At 32.2% G+C, this 17,001-nt stretch overlaps 1 protein-coding gene across 3 annotated transcripts in view; it reads left to right on the top strand.

Annotated features, from left to right (window-relative positions):
* Positions 1–17,001, top strand: part of TBC1D12 (TBC1 domain family member 12) — a 71,254-nt gene that overhangs the window by 43,894 nt on the left and 10,359 nt on the right. For all 3 annotated transcript variants that reach the window (XM_015600023.2, XM_025042337.1, XM_015600025.2), the window contains 6 exons: positions 418–533; positions 5,567–5,649; positions 7,490–7,607; positions 8,857–8,963; positions 13,177–13,257; positions 15,806–15,894. In XM_015600023.2, the coding sequence (XP_015455509.1) occupies positions 5,625–5,649; positions 7,490–7,607; positions 8,857–8,963; positions 13,177–13,257; positions 15,806–15,894 (420 nt within the window). In that variant the 5' untranslated portion in view covers positions 418–533; positions 5,567–5,624. The remainder of the gene's footprint in view (positions 1–417; positions 534–5,566; positions 5,650–7,489; positions 7,608–8,856; positions 8,964–13,176; positions 13,258–15,805; positions 15,895–17,001) is intronic.

The following is a 17,001-nucleotide window of genomic DNA, read 5'->3' as shown; positions in this document are numbered from 1 at the left end:
TTGAAAGAAATCTTCAAAACATACAACGGGATTATTTTGCATCAACATATCCATCATTGATCCAGCTGAATGTTTAGGAAACAGGCTTATCTACTTTTAGATTATTCAGAGTTGGACTTGGATAGCTGGTACGATAGAAGGTAGTCAAGAACATGTCTCTGAAACCTCACCTTATTAATCTAGTGCTTTTCTGTCTTCCCCTCTCTTGACACAGCTTGACACTTTAAGTGTAATATAAATTCATAATTTTGCTTCAGTGAAAAGAAATTACTTTTTTTGGTCTGATATTTTTACCAGGTTAATGTATGAATTGAATGTGCCCCTTTTGTAGCATAATATCTTTAATAATACAGATTTAATAATACAAACTGAAAATTAGAAAAGTCTCTGCATAAAGTATATTTTTATCTTTTCTAGGAATATGAAGCACGAACAGGGAGGACCTGTAAACCACCACCTCAGTCTTCAAGACGTAAGAATTTTGAATTTGAGCCGCTTTCTACCACTGCCCTGATTCTTGAGGATCGACCATCGTAAGTATTCTAGTGAACATCAAGCACAAAGTTTATTGTTTAAATTTAATTTTGCTTACTATTTCACACAAAAATATCAAGAAATTAGATACAGAGTGGTTTTATTTAAAAAATTTTTTTTAATCACAGGCGTGCATCCTAAAACTAATGGGAAGGAATATATTATTGATGTTCAAGCTGTAGACATATTTTTCAGAAGTCTCTGTGAGCCAGTGTGTGAGATGTAAAATCTTGGCTCTTTGTATTTGTTCCTATTTCAACCTTCTTCTGCCTTATATTAATCTGATAGGGCAATTATTTTTCTTTTCTTGACATTTAATATGTACATAAGATGTATTTGTCCTTGTTTTTTAGACAGTTTTTGAAATTGGAAATTGAAATATTAACTATTGACTGTCAACTAGTTGGTTTACTGTTATTAAGAATATAGTTTTAATACCCAGCAAACCATCTTAAATTCTTCCATTTCCATTTCTGCCCTTCCCATCTCAGCTTTCCACAGAGTTGCTATTCTTCAAAATATTGATTCTGGTTTGTTATCAGAAAAAGCATACCTTCCTTAAAGCAAGACCATTTGGTTCTTAACTCCTTTTTCCCTTCTTGGGGTCTCTGGATGTATTTTTTTCTTCTTCCTGACTTCTTTTTCCTTCCAGTATAAAAATTCCTAACCTTTTTTTTTTGTCATTTTCCTGATCTGTAGCTTTTTCTACCCATTATCCTGAGAAGCATAATAAAAGGATCTGGAGGTTGAATATTTTTTAGACATTGTGAGAGAAGAAAGTTGAACATAAGCACATTATTTTTAAATTATTGTTACATTTCTTCATGCTGAAGAATTGTGATCCTGGTATTTCTTTTTTAGGATTTGGTGGATATGTTCATATTCATTTTTCCATTGGTAAAAACAAAAAACAAAAAAAACCCCAGCTCTTCAGAAATTTAGTTATGAGGACATGTCAAAGTTTTATTTCAGTCTTGTTGGCAGGGAGGAGAATGAACCAGGCTGATTCAAAGAGTGGTTAGATGAGCAAAAAAAGAATACCTGGTTGAAGACTTTTAGACTCTTGACTGACTGACAGCTTAATAGGTAGATAATTAAGTTCCTGAAGAGTTTTCTTAAACTTGTTAAAATTCATCTGAAATGGCTTACCAGAAATGTTAATTTCTTCCCAGAAGGAGTTTATAAAAACAATATGCAAAAAGTTCTATTCTAGACAGTGTTTGGGACACATTTTTCTTTACACCATCCTCGATTTTATAATCAAACCTATCTAAGTCCCACCTTCATGCCTTTGCTCATATTATTACCTTCACTGGGAATGCAATTATCTTATTATTTATACTGTTCACCTACCTAATCCTTAAAGGATTAGACTTTCTCATTTCTATCTAGGCAAGTCTTCATCTTCAACCTTCAACGATATCTGCTTCTCTTAAATTTTTCTTCTAATTCATACATGTAGTTCTGTGAAATTGTTACTTGAAAAAATATACCAGGCACAATAACATTTTAAGATCTCATTGTACCAAAAATGTGTAAACAATTGAAAAAAGTACTTTCTTTTTTTACTGTACTATTGACTTTCTGAAATTAATTTATTAATTATAATAAATACTGTAGCTTTCATGCTGTTTCTGTGCAAGTTTGCATGTATGTGACACAGATTCAACTTGATAGGTACGGTTCATGCAGCTCTAAGATGATGCGATTTAATTTAAAAATTTGTCCACCTTTTTAAATTTGAGGGGTTCTTTTTTGGGGAAGTGATTTATATGATTTACATTTATGTAACTAAGACAAACCAACAAATAAAGGCTTCCCATGGTGTTGGAATCTCCATGGAGTACCAAATCACTCAGCCCTCCTACTTCAGCAATTGAAACAGATATAGAGAACAGATGAGAATGAAAACTTAAGTTTTATTGAGGATAAAACCAGATGAGAATACCTGGATACAACCTGAGTGTTAAATGACACTTTCTACTTATCTCCCCCAGAACACTCTTGTAGCAGATTTGGGCCAGCTAACATCTACCTCTTCACAGGTTTGAGAAGCTGGAGCAGAGATTTGTATAATCTAGGTTTCTTTTGTTTCTGCATGCAGCCATGTTCTAGTAACACCACTACTTCAACTATGAGGTGGCATTAGTGAGAAGGTGGAGAAAGAGGGAGTTTTTCCTCAGCATGAAATTAATGTTGGAAATGTCCTCTTCTAGGTCAAAGTTGATAGTATGAGAGGAGGCATTTCCCATTGCAACGGGACTTTGTGAATTGGTGCTACTTTTCCTCTCTTAGCCTCTAATTTGCAAAAGCGTCCAAAATCATTGACGACATAGGTTTTTATAGTCAAAACTTCTTCACGTATGATGTAATTATAGCATTTAATCATTTGAAGTTCAGAGGATTTCAAATATAGACATTTCTATAATTTCATCATTTGTTAATTATTTCTCTCCCTGTGCCTATCTTAATCCATTTCAATATAAAGACAGCCTTGGATAGGAAGATAAGAGCATTCATACTAGCTGATCATGTTGATATGAGCCTTTTAGATTTTTTAAAGTATTTAGGCTTATAGGACTATTTTTTAAAAACCACCTGTGGATAGATTTAATTAAGGACACAGTTTGGGGGTTCTGGTCTTCTATTTATTGAGAAGGTAGAACTTGTAGATCTAAACAGATCCTTTCTCTGTACATCCCCATAATCCTTCCCACATGGTCTAGACCAGCATTAAAACTTTCTGCAATAATGGAAATGTCCTTTTGTGCTGTCCAATACAGTAGCCACTAGCCACATGTAACTAGTAAGCACTTGAAATGTGGCTAGTGTGCCCTAGGGAATGACTTTTTAATTTTATTTAATTTTAATTATTAAATTAAGATAGCGATATGTGCTAGACTAGTTGCTACCATAATGTATTTTTCTGCTTCTTTGCATCCCTGGTAATTTTTATGGATACCAAATATTATGAATTTACATAGTTAGGTGCTAGACTTTTTGATATTCCTTTAAATATTTTTAGGCTTTAATCTGGTATGCAATTATTTGGAAATGGTTTGTTCTTTTGATCTAATCATTGTTAGAGTGGTTCCAGGACAGCTTTTAGTTTAGGGCTAATTTATCCTTATGACTGATAAGCAATATCTTAATACCCTGATATCCTGTCTATATATAAGTAGGTCTGTCCACCCAGGCTGCTCCAGTGTGATCTTTGAGCATGTTCTGCTTATTCCTTTCTGGTGTTTCCCTAGCTACCATAGTTTAATCACATGCATGCATTAATCAGTACTCAGCCAAAGACTTGAAAGCAGGGGTCCCCAGGCCCAAGGCCACCGGTTTGTGGCCTGTTAGGAGCTGGGCTGCACAGCAGGAGGTGAGTGGTAGGCAAACGAGTGAAGCTTTGTCTGTATTTGCAGCCACTCCCTAAGTGCTAGCATTACTGTCTCAGCTCCACCTCAGATCATCAGGCATTAGATTCTCATAGGATCACAGGTCCCTGGTACCAAAAAGGTTGGGGACTGCTGCTTGAAAGAACTCTGTCGCTTCTTCTCTTTGGTGCTCTGATCTGCAAAGTCTCACTGCCTTGAACTCTCCAACTCCAAACTGTTTCCTTAACACTGCCAGGCTGGTGGTGGACTCTTTAGATACTCCCTTCTAGCACTGAGACTTGGAAACTCCAGGCTGTAAACTCAGGTCCTTGTCAGATTACCTTGTTTCCTTTCTTAATGATCACTGTCTGGTGCTGCCTGTTATCCAGTGTCTAAACACTGTGGTTTAATATAGTGTGTTCATTTTTCTAATTAAGGTGAGAGGGTAAACCTGGCCCCTCTTACTCCATTATAGTCTGAAGCATTATTCCTCTAACCATTATTCCTACTACAACATACCTCAGGAACCTAACTTGAGAAGAGAGGAAGAGGTACAATGTGTAATTTAAAAGTTTGTCACATACCTTTCCTCACCCTAGCTTGTTGAAAATAATTTTAAAAATTGACTCCCCAAACTGGACATTATTATGATGATATATTTGATATGTGGTAATACTTAAATGTATTTCATTTTGTATAGTCATATGTTTAAATCACTGACTCTGTGAAGCCATTGATTTTATACAAGTATATACAAGTGAATAACTGATTATCAAATTTTTATTCAGAATGTTATTTTAAAACTGTAAAAGTACAAAGCAGATTGTTAGAAAAGTATACCTGCATATACCATATGACCCAAAAATTCTACTCCTAGGCATTTACCCAAAGAGAAATGAAAGCAGATGCCCATACAAGACTTGAAATAAATATTTATAGTAGCTTTATTCGTAGTGGCCCTGAACTGGAAACAGTTTAAATGTTCATGCGTACGGATAAATCGAACACTACTCACCAATTACAAGGAATACATTAGTAATACACAGAACAGCATGGATGAATTTTAGAAATTTGCTGAGCAAAAGAAGCCAAACACAAAAGTATCTGTACGAAACTTTAAAAGGCAACCAACTAATGTATAGTGATAGAAATCAGAGATGTGATTGCCTAAGGTAGGAGGTGGGTAAGTATTGAGTGCAGAGGGTCACAAGGAAACTTTGTGGAATGATGGGAATATTCTATATCTTGATTGTTGTGTTAGTTGCCCAGCTATATACAATTGTTCAAACTTGTCACATTGAACTCTTAAAATATGTTTCATATGAATGTAAATTATACCTCCAAAAAGTTGACTTAAAAAAAACTGTAATAAGTGGGTTTAACAAATAACTTAGAAATATTGGCTGAAATCTGACATTTGAAATAATATACACATATAGATATGGCATATAAATATATATAAATATACATAATACATACAACAAATATTAGAAACCTGGATTCTGATTCTTTTCTAAAATGCTGAGATCTTTTTAACTTTTATTTTCTTAATGTATTGAATGAGGTTGGATTAGAAATTCTTTGTATGTGGCTATAAAAAGGAAGAAGTTAATACATTTAAAGATTGGTCTTAAAAATTGACTTAAAATTTTTTTTTCCAGAAATCTTCCTGCCAAATCTGTGGAAGAAGCTTTAAGGCACCGACAAGAATATGATGAGATGGTGGCTGAGGCTAAAAAACGAGGTATAAAATTTAACTCTAATTGGTAAATTTAATTTACTGATTTCAACAGGAAGGTGGATGATGAAAATTGAAGTCTGTCTTTAGGATGATGCGGATCTCTTATTTTTTATAACTACATTTGTTCTTAAAGAGAAATGAAATATCATACTAGGATCATAGTTTTTCTCCAGGTACTTTTACAAAACTAACTGGAGGAGAAAGGCAGCAGACTATCTATGAGGGACCTTGTAATTTCAGTCATAAACCTTGGACTACTTTTATCTTAACTTATAAATGAAGATATTCGTAAATTTATTAATTAAAATCACTTTTATAAAGTTTTTAGGCTTTTGATTTCTTATAATTTAAGGTAACTTCCTTTATAGCTGAGGGAATGTGATTTGAAATCAAAATGTGCTTTTGTGACTTAATGGATTCTCTAGCGTCCCAGTTGTGTTATTTTAACAGGCACATATATGTATACTCTCATGTGTGTAAATTCACACATTTATTTATTCATTTTCTTCTTCAACCAAAAAATAAAACATAAAGATAATTTAACAGTATTTATTTACTAAATACTGTTAGTTCAGGATGTAGTTTTAGGAAATATACTTTTAGACATGTGCTTTTTTAGTAACAGATTTTTTTCCCTTGACTTAAGTGAATGGAATATTATAATAGTATATAGTTCTTTTTTGTGGCACTATTTTGGAACTGAAGTTAATTCTTTAATGTTATAGTAAACCTATAAGGCCAGTTATCTTTCTAAAAGGCCTAATTATTTAAACATTGGTTGAGTTTATTTTACCGTATAGAACTTGAAATATTTCTAACATACCCAACAAATTTTAATTGACTCTCAACATTGACTTTACTATTTAATATTTAAGATAGTTACTGATAAGTAGGGGAAAAAACCATATAGAAATATCATTGAATTGGGAAATTAGAAGTTCATAGCTTTAATTCTATTTGACACTACCTAGATGTGACACTCTAAATAGACTTAGTTTTCATCTGTAAAGTGTTAGGGGCAGGTCAACTAGATCCAGGCTTTTAAGCACCCCCAACATCACTTTTTTTTTTTTTTTTTAAAGCAATGGAACCCTCTCCAAAGAAATTTTACATAAAACAAATTTTAGAAAGTAGAGCTGCCTACTTTAGAAAGTGCCCCTTAAGACGGTTTTTGAGGCATATGTGAGACACAATTAGAGAACACTTTGGCTAGCTGATCTCTGAAGTCCCCACTGGTTCTAAAATTATATATAACCATATATAACACTTCTCTATTTTTGAGGCATCTCTTCTTACGAAATGGTGATTTCTGATTTTCAGAGAGATGTTGTGTGCATGTATGTGTGTTAGGGGGATTTTAGAATTTCAGTCTGATTAGTAAAATGAAACATCATACTAAAAAGGGTTCACTGTAATAGTGCTGTTGGCAAATCAGTTTTTAATGTGGTTTTATGTGAGGAAGTTTATAAGCCTCTTGTATGAAAAAAAGGGTATTGGTTAGTTGTTCACAGTTTATTTTTTACATAGTTAATTTATGACAATTTTCGGTTCATTGATTAAGTATAAATAGAATCTGTGATACAGTAATCATTTAAATGATTTTTCTGGTCTTTGTTCCATTTTATAGAATATGCTATTTTAAAATTAATCAAGTTCATTTTCTTTCTCTTTTTCCCTCTTTTCCTCTGCCCCCCTTTTCCCTTCCTCCCCTTCCTTTTCTCCTTCTTTCCTGTTATCAAAATATTCTTTTTGAGAAAGCCTCTTTTGTAGACTTTGGTAGAATGAAAAGGGGGTTTTGATCTAGCTCTTTCGCATTGAAATAATTCTTACTTGTTTAAAACAGAAATTAAAGAAGCACATAAAAGGAAAAAAATAATGAAAGAACGATTTAAACAGGAAGAAAATATTGCAAATGCAATGGTAGTTTGGATCAATGAAATACTGCCCAATTGGGAAATAATGTAAGTAAGCAGACTTTTCCTGAATTTCAGTCTGTCTCCAAAGATCTGATACTTCCAATTCTCTATTTTTATTACTTCTACCATGTGGCTTATGCTTTGGCTAAATTATACTGTTAACCAATGTCTGAAAAATTTCGTGCTTATTTCTTTTACTTTTATAAATTCCCAGTCCCTAATACCTACTTCCTTTATTGATCATCCTCTATGCCTGTTAGAATCTTACCTATTCTTTGCATCCCATCTGAAATGCTAGTTGATTCATGAAACTTTTAATTTTTCCTAAGTTGCCATATTTTAAAAATTCTAACATACCGTTTATTGCAAGATGCACTATTGATGTAATAGCAGGTTTTTGCAAAGAAATTGTTAAATATGTATATTCATTGTAAGATGCATTTATTAAATGTGAATATAAAAGTGATTTTTAATATGCTTCTCTCCTAGTCAAGAGAATATGGTATGTGTATATATATAATGTTTATTTTCTGTAATGTATCATTGTACTTTGAAACTAATATACTTTTGCTTTACCTTTTATTTTTTGATATTTTTATATATGACTTATCTTCCCTCTAGACTGGAGGGTAGGAGATGCCTTCTGCAATGCCAGTATAGGATGTGCATTGGGAATTTGCTGAATATTAGACAGTGTGACGGATATATTAGGCTCTTTACATAAGTAATTGCATTTGACTCTTAAAACCGTAAATTTACTCCCACTTATCTTACAGGGAACCTCAAGGTCAGAGAGGTTAAGTAATTTGCCCAAGGTTCTACAATTAGTGAATGGTTAAATGAGATTTGAACTCAGGTCAATCTGACTCTAAAGCCAACACTTTCAGCAGACTACACTGCCTTTCAAAGACTAGGGCCTTACCCATAGTAAATACTTTGTGATTTTCTTTCTGGTATTAAATTGAGAACAAATTGTTATGTTTCTTTTATCCTGTTTTATAATTGTTCACATATTTCTGAACCTCTCATTTTATCAGTGTAAATAGCAGCTATATAGAAGGCAGTTCTTTTTAAATTACTGTTGTCTCTCTTTAGAACTATACTTTTTTGGCTTTTTTTTTTTTTTTTTTGCCTACAAGCATGAACCTAATGGAAAGAATGCATCACATACTTAAATCTCTACGTTTTTTTAAATCATTTAATTACTTGGCCGTAAACTAGGTAAACCATCATGCAACTAGTATTTTTGGTATAAAAAGTAACTTTCTCCTTTTTTCTCCCCCTTTAATTCTAGGCGTAGTACGAGAAGAGTTCGAGAATTGTGGTGGCAGGGATTGCCCCCTAGTGTTCGTGGGAAAGTTTGGAGTCTAGCTGTAGGAAATGAACTAAATATCACTCCTGGTTTGTATTCTATATTCAGTTACTCCCACACATACAAAAAGCCATCTCCAGAGTTAAAAAGCAGATTAGTTGATTGGCCATTTAAAAAGGCATTACTATATATAATGTCATTTTGAGAGCATGCTTCATTCTCCATCCCCTTCTAAAACCTGGTATGACTTAATAAGTTACTATATTTCATACATCAAAATAAGATTTGTGGGTTTTCCTTTAGTTTAAAACCATCAATAATATTCTTGATATCCAAATATCTTAACTATAAGTAACTGCAAAAAATTCCGAGATTCTAAGTAGTAGTGAATAAATAAGTATATATAAGGAAAAATAAAATAGTCTAATTGTGGAAAGGTTTCCCCTTTATTTAATAAAACATAAAAAATCTAGAAATATCTTTTTCTACATCAATATACCCAAACCAGTCCTTTTGGATTTTTTTATTGGAAAATTTTAAAGTTTAAAAAACAGAAAAAGAAGACTCTCAAGGAATTGTTTTATTTTCTTAAGTTTCTTAAAACCTTGAATGATAGGAGTAAAATGTAGAGTAGTTTTGATGAAGTAAAAAAAAAAAAATTAGGATAGCATCAAATAGAGGGCAATGTGCAATAGTACTAAAAGGTGCTAAATAGGTCTGAGTGGTAATGATAATGCTAGACGATGATGGCACCACAGAAAGACTTAGGGACTCTAATATAATAATAAAAATAATATATTGTTACTGTTACTTAAAATATTTATTTACATGTTTACTGAAAAAGAGTCAAGCAATAATAAAGTGCAAACTATATGTTTCCACCCTCTCTTCTACCCAAATTCCAATTTTTAATTCTATTATATAAGTACAAGTAAGCAATTTGGTATATGTTCTTCCTGGTCTTTTTTTCTGTGCACATAAAAAAGTGTGTTTCTACATATGATAATTTTTAAAGCTTCTCTTTTTTTTCCTTCTATTTTTTTCCCCACAAAATCTTTATGTCATGAGATTATTCTGTGACTTGCTTTTTTGATACTATAATCTATCCTGAACATCCTTTTGTGTCAGTACATACAAATGTACCTTCTGTAGCTGCACTGTATTCCACAGTTTGGCTGTACCATAATTTAAACATTTTCCTAGTGATAGCCAAATCAATAACATGTATGTTAAAAGAACATCAAGGTACTGTTTTTTACTTTTTAAATTAAAATTGATTAAAATGAATGAGAATTACCTACATAAAATGTGACTGAAAATAATTTAGAAATATTTATGAAAAGCCTCAAAAAACATAACCTTTGACCTATTTATTCCATTTATAAGAATTTGCTCTAAGGAAATAATCAGAATTGGTTGCAAAGCTTTTCTATGAGGAGATGTGTGTTATATCTAAAAGTGATGCCAACTTTGAATAGCATGATCATGTATGATTTTTAAAATTGACTTTCACAAATATCCATAATAAACATGTTATTTTAACTGGACTTTTAAAAAAATTTTAAAAATAGAATTTAAAGAAAGAACTAAGTTTGTAATTTAGCTTAGAAAAGGTTAGATTCTACATGACTTAACTGTTCTCTCCAAATGAAACAAATGTTTCTTTTGCTTTCTGTGTTTAGAGCAGATTAAAAGGACATGTTTTTACATTATAGTCAGAACTTTCTGTTAGGGAATTAAGGTGTAATTGTTTAAAGGAATTGGTTTTGCATAGAGAGGAGGTGATAAAATATTGGTGGCTGTTTGAAGTTTTGTTTGCAGTCTTGTTTTGTTGAGACCTTTGGCTTTAGAATATTAGGTATCTTGATAATTTAGACATTAAAATATTGGTTAAGTTGGTATTAACCTTTTGTGATACCATGCTGAAAAAGCAAAAAGTTCTTTTTTAAGCTTGAAATTTATAAAGTTTGTTACATAACTGGGTCATTTATTTTCAAAGTAATTTTACGTTTTCTCTACTAAACAATTGCATATGCAGGAATGGAGGGGTACTCTTCTTTTTCATAAGTGGTAGGAATGAAGCTAAATTTCAATTGAAGTAAATTTACTTTTAGTAATCCTTTTTACTTTCCATGGCTCTAGTATTTTGACTCTTTACCTGTTGTATTTGTTTTAATCATGAAATTTATAACCATTAGAGAATAGTAATTAAGAATAAGGGTTCTAAAGTTAGTCAAGTGTGGTTCAAATCTTGGTTCTACCATATATTAGGTTTATGATCTTGGGCAAATTACTTAACATCTAAAAGTCTTAGTTTTCTTCATCTGTAAAATGGGGGTGAGATTATTAGCTATCTCATAGGATTGTTATAACAGTTTTTTGTGATAATGAATATAATATTATAGTGAAACTTAAATTTGCTGAGACTGTATATAATAGCATCATTGTAAAAAAATCAGAAAGTGAAATTCTGATCTCAAGGTATTTTCTATTCAAGTCCAGGATATATATTTGTCTCCTTCAAGCACTAATTTGTAGATTCAAAATAAAATGACATGCAGAATCAAGCAAGGATTGATCTGAGGTGCATGTCTGTTTATTATAGATAAGCACTGTAAATCTTCTGTGGAGAGATGTCCTTTGATGTTTTGAAATGCATTACCACATTTTTACTATTGTATCAATTCGTGGCTTCCAAAGGTGATGGATTTGTTTGGTCAGCATTTCTTTTTCCAAGATAGTTTTAAAATTTGAGTAGAATAGTGAAGCTGGACCTGGAAGCAGTTTGAAGTAAAAAAAGTGCAAACTTCAATTTGGTACCTGATAACTGCAAAAAAAATTTGTATATCTAAATTTAAAAATTATCTTCACCTCTTATACCAAATTGTTGATGGAATGGGGCCCAAATAATAGAAATTTGGAGTTTTGATTTCTTAAAAAAATTTCTGCTTTCCAAACCATTAGTAATAATGGAAAGTGAACAAAAGGAAGAAGAGATCAGAGTAATAAGATCTCTTACTTCAAAATTGATGTTTGAAATACATCTTGTCAGTTATTTTATAATGATATGACTTTTGGCAATATAAGAATACTTATTATGGTACAATCATACATTGGAATATTGTGCAATTAAAAGAAAACTAAAGCAGATTTATTCTACTAATTTGGAACAATTTCCAGTATAATAAAGCAAGATACAGATCAATGCTATAATTGATATGTTGCTACATTGTTTGTTTGAAAAAATGAAGATGCCCATACTTGTGCATGCATATTTCATCTTTAGAGCTCTGGTAAGCATAGATGCATCTGAAGGAAGGCAATTTATTTTTAACTATACTGTTTTGTACTGTTTGAATTTTTTAAAAATCATGTTTCATGTATTACCTTTAAAATAAATAAAATTTTAAAAATATTGAAGAAAAAATGTTCTTGGTATTTTGGGCAATATATAATTGTTGGTGTTTGGGCAAGAAATATTTTTTTGCTGTTTCTCTGTCATTGAAATGTACTGTTTTTGAATAATTTAAATTATCTGTAATGGTTAGTTAGAAAGTAAAGACAATTGAAATTTGAGAATTAAGAAAAAATTTTCAGTTTTTCTGTTTTTGAAGTTTTGATGACATCCTGCATATGGAAATATAGAGTGATAGTCTTAAAAAGTGATTTGGCACTTAAGAAGATATAGGGGTAGAGATTTTTTGTATGTAGATCCTCTTACCAAGTCTGGCTTAGGTAGCTTTAAATAACTATCTTAATAGAGAAACCAGATTCAAGAGAGAAGGAAAGCAAGAACTAACATCTATTGATCTATAAGGTGTTAGGAGCTTTACATAAATGATCTTTTTTAATCATTAGTAACCCCATAAGTAGGTATTATTTTTCTCCAGTTTACAGATGAAGAAAGCCAAGTTCCAGAGTTACCAAGTAGCTTTCTTGAAGTCTCATGTGGCCGAGCTAGAATTTGAATCTAGGTCTAATTGACTCCAAAAATCATGTTTCTGCTATTCTGCAGTGATACTCCTTTAGCAGAAGCATCTTTTCCTGCCTCATTCATACATTCTGTTTTATAGCTATTTGGATGACCACTCTGTAGTATTTTTATTTACTATCTTTCTAGTTGTGTAATGTATAGTTTCGGTAGAATCAGATACTTCAATTTGCCACATTTTTGATGCTTGCTACATAAGGGAGACCTGACCTATATAATAGAATTTTTTTCTCTTTATTTTTAAGAGTTAAAAATATGTGAATATATTTCATTCCTACTATTTATGAATTTTTGTTATTTTTTTCCCCCAGAACTTTATGAAATCTTCCTATCAAGAGCAAAAGAACGTTGGAAAAGTTTCAGTGAAACAAGTTCAGAGAATGATACAGAAGGTGAGATTATTTTTTTAGTAAAAATTTCTGGATGAGTCCAGTCACTGAAGATAATAGTATGATTTTAATTGGATGTCAGGAGCTATATAGTAAACTATAATAATTGCTCTACATATATTATCTCCTTTAATGTTAATCACATTTTAAGTAGGTGCTATTATCCTGAATGATATGAGGAAACTGAGGCTGTAAGTAGTTAATTTGTAAGCAGTGAAGCTGTGATATAAACCCAAGTTGTTGGACTCCAGAGCCCATGATTTAATCACAACAGTAAGACTAATGGGTGAAGTATTTTTAGGTCAATTCTTATTTAACTTAAAGATAGATGATCTTCATACCTCACTTGTAGCTTCCTGTCTTCCCTTTCACTGACCTTTCACTCACTCCTCAATATATTATAATTCATATCATGCCTTTTCACTCATAGACCCTTCATCTTTCCCTCCATTTTTAGAAATATTTTTCCTAATCATTTTGGATAAAACAGGAATACTTTTTTTTTCTGTTAACAGAGTTTATTACATTTAGGTAAATTTATTCAACCATCTCTGTCCTTGAATAATGAAATGTGAAGAATCTATTTTTCTGCCAGTCATTTTTCTTTCTGTATTTGTTCTACTTCATGGAAAGCAAACCCTTTTCTTTTGCCATGAGTATAATGCTAAAAATGAACATAGCTTAGGATAAATGGTGCATATCTCATAGTGATTTTCTATGAGTATGTAAACAACTCTGTTCAATTCCTTAAATACTTTTTTTCTGTTTTAGAAAAGTGAACAGTAGAGTGGGGGAAAATGGACTAAGCAGGGTTAGAGATAAGACTTACTTTTGAGAAGGTTCATGTAAGTATCACCTGAGGCCTGTTAGCTGTGTGAACTATTTGTGGGAAACTAGAGGTACAAGGAAGATGTAGCTATTTCATCATTCTTTTTAAACTCATTTTTATGAAGTATTGAAAGTATAAGAATTAAAAATGTAAGGATTTACTTCTCAGATATTTTGTCACGATTAAGTGGTATAAGTTATACTTTAGTAGAAATTAATTGAATATAAATGAATTGTTTCAATTAGAAGCAGTGTTCTATTTAAACTACTGATGTCTTATTTCCTGGGTGTATAATTTGCAGTTGTCATTTAACTTTTTTTGGACATTATCTTTTTAAATATTACTTCTGCCCCAAATCTCCTCTCCGTCTGGGACTCCAGTTACATGTATGTTAGCTCATTTAACAGTGTCCCACACAAGTCTCTTATAGCTAAAAAAAAAATAAAAAAATAAAAAAAGTTTTTTTTCTGTTTCTCAATTTAGATGATTTTTTTGACCTATAATTAAGTTCGTTAATCTTTTTTCCTATATCCAGTCTATTAAATCTGTCCCATGAATCTTTGATTTCAGATATTATACTTTGTAATTCTACAATGTCTACCTGGTTTTTTTTATGGATTCTATATCTCTGGAAATTCTTCATCTTTCCATCCCATATACTCCCCTCTCCCTATCTTTTCCTCTGTTTTATTTAACATATAACAGTTAATGTTCTTATTTGTTAATTTCAGTACTAGATCATCTGCATGTCTGCTGTATTGGTTGGAAGTTTTATTTTCCTGTTGTTTTGCATATCTTAAAATTTTTAATTTTATGCCAGTCATATATGAAAGAATGTATAAGCTGAGGTAGATATTTTCCCTGCAGAGGAAGCACGTTCTTTTTTTGTTAGGCATTTGGGTTATCACCTCAATTCAGTCAGTAACCGAGCCAGATTAGGGCATGGTTTCAGCTGTAGATAGACTTAGTTCATCTCAGGTTTCAAATTTCTTGGTGGTAAGAACTATCCTTTTTTGATTACAGGCTTCTCCCTCTATGAGACTCTCTCCTAAGGACCATGTGATTTTGGGTGATTTCAGTCCACCTTTCCAGCTGGCTTTCTGTACTACACTAGTTCTCAGCAAAAGTCCCATAGGGGAAAATGAGATATACATTCGGGCTTTATCTATCATATCAGTCTTATTTGGCCATGAAAAGGCTCTTTTGGTTTTTCTTTCCCCAAGCAAAGTAACTTTGTCTATGACACGCTCAATCCTGAGCCCATTCCCAGACTTGGCAGGTGCCCCTAGAAAGAAAAATGGCAACTGGTATCCACTCACCTAGGAAAGGTTGTTCTCCTGGGGTTTAAATTTTCTAGACCTCTCTGTGTGCACAACTGTCTTCTGCCTTTTCAAAAAACGTGTAATATTTGAAATATATCTTTTCCCCCTAGTTATTGTGGGAGTGATAATCTACCTACTCTCTACAAAAATCTCCTACCTCTATAAAAACTGGAAGTGAAAATCTTTCACCATATAACTTTCTGATGAATGTATAGATATTTTCTTCATTTAAGAGGCTCTAAGTTCCAGCAAAAGCTATGTGGCATTTCTTTAAATCTCTTGGTTATTCAGCTTTTAACTTTCCTTAAGTAACAGATGCTGTGTGATTATTCTGTGTTTACAAAATTTCACTGGGTATAGCCAAGTAATCATTTTAATTTTATCTGCCTGGCAAATACAGGTGTATATGTTGCTGATCGTGAGGCTAGTCTGGAATTAATTAAGTTGGACATATCCCGTACATTTCCATCTCTCTACATCTTTCAGAAGGTGAGGGTTTCTAACCAGTTTTTAACTACTTTTCTTTTTAATCCAAGGAACAAATTCTTTAAATTCATAGCTATTATTTTTTAAAAGTCAAAACTATAAAGATTTGGGAACTGTATATAAAAAGTTTGAAACAGTAGGAAAATTTTAAAAGAATTTTTAAAATTTTATTCCACTCATTGAATGCATTGCAGTTAGCTTAGAACAATATCTTTTATGTAGTAAATATTTGATGAATTTTCATCAAGATGAATTTCTTTGTTTTACTTTTTATTCGGTGAGATAACTGGATTTTAACATTTTTGCCTAGTAAATTGTTAAACTGTAAAGAAACTTGTCCCAAAACTTAAAAATTTTCAGTTATTTTTGAAGTAGAAGAAAAGTTTTTTGTGTATGTGCAGAGGCTCTTATTAAGTTGCTTGTACTTTATGAGAAATGATTACATTTTATGTGTACTTTATATTTGACGCAAATCTTCATACATGGAATTTCTCTACCTTTAGATTGATAAAATGAGATAAAATTTTTACCATTAAGATTAAAATTGTTAAACTTATTTTACCATAGTTTTTTTTTTCCCCCTCTTTAATTCCACCCCCCTGCCGCTTCTACCCTTGACCTACGGATATGCTGTTTCCGCTTAAGAACTGGATCTCTGAAGGCGGGGGTGTCTCGCAGCGTGCACCTGGGGCCTGGTGCGCCCGGGGCCTGGTGCGCCCGGCGCACTCGAGGTGCTGGCGCACCCAGAACATGGCATGCCCGGGGGGCCTGACGACCCGGGATATAGTGCGTGGCTCCACCTGGGGCGTGAACCCAGGACCTTCTGTGTGTAAAGCAGACGTGCTAACCACTACACTATGGAGCCACCCCTTTTATTATAGTGTGATGGTATTTTTTTTATGGTATTTTTTTTTAACTGAAATTATGTAAAATGAAAGTCTGTTTTCCTCATAATCTTATTGTCTCAAGTCTAGAAGTCTTTAAAATTATACTTAAACTATATAGCTTGTATCTCTCAATTGAGTTCGTTTGTTTTTATTGTTCAGGATTAAATATTTTTTATTCTTTAGAAAACATTTTGGCGGAGTGCATTTAGAATATTTCTAACAA

This window comes from Pteropus alecto, unplaced genomic scaffold (assembly GCF_000325575.1).
Source record: "Pteropus alecto unplaced genomic scaffold, ASM32557v1 scaffold88, whole genome shotgun sequence".
Lineage (NCBI taxonomy): Eukaryota > Metazoa > Chordata > Mammalia > Chiroptera > Pteropodidae > Pteropus > Pteropus alecto.
This window is presented reverse-complemented; position numbering and strand designations above follow the sequence as displayed.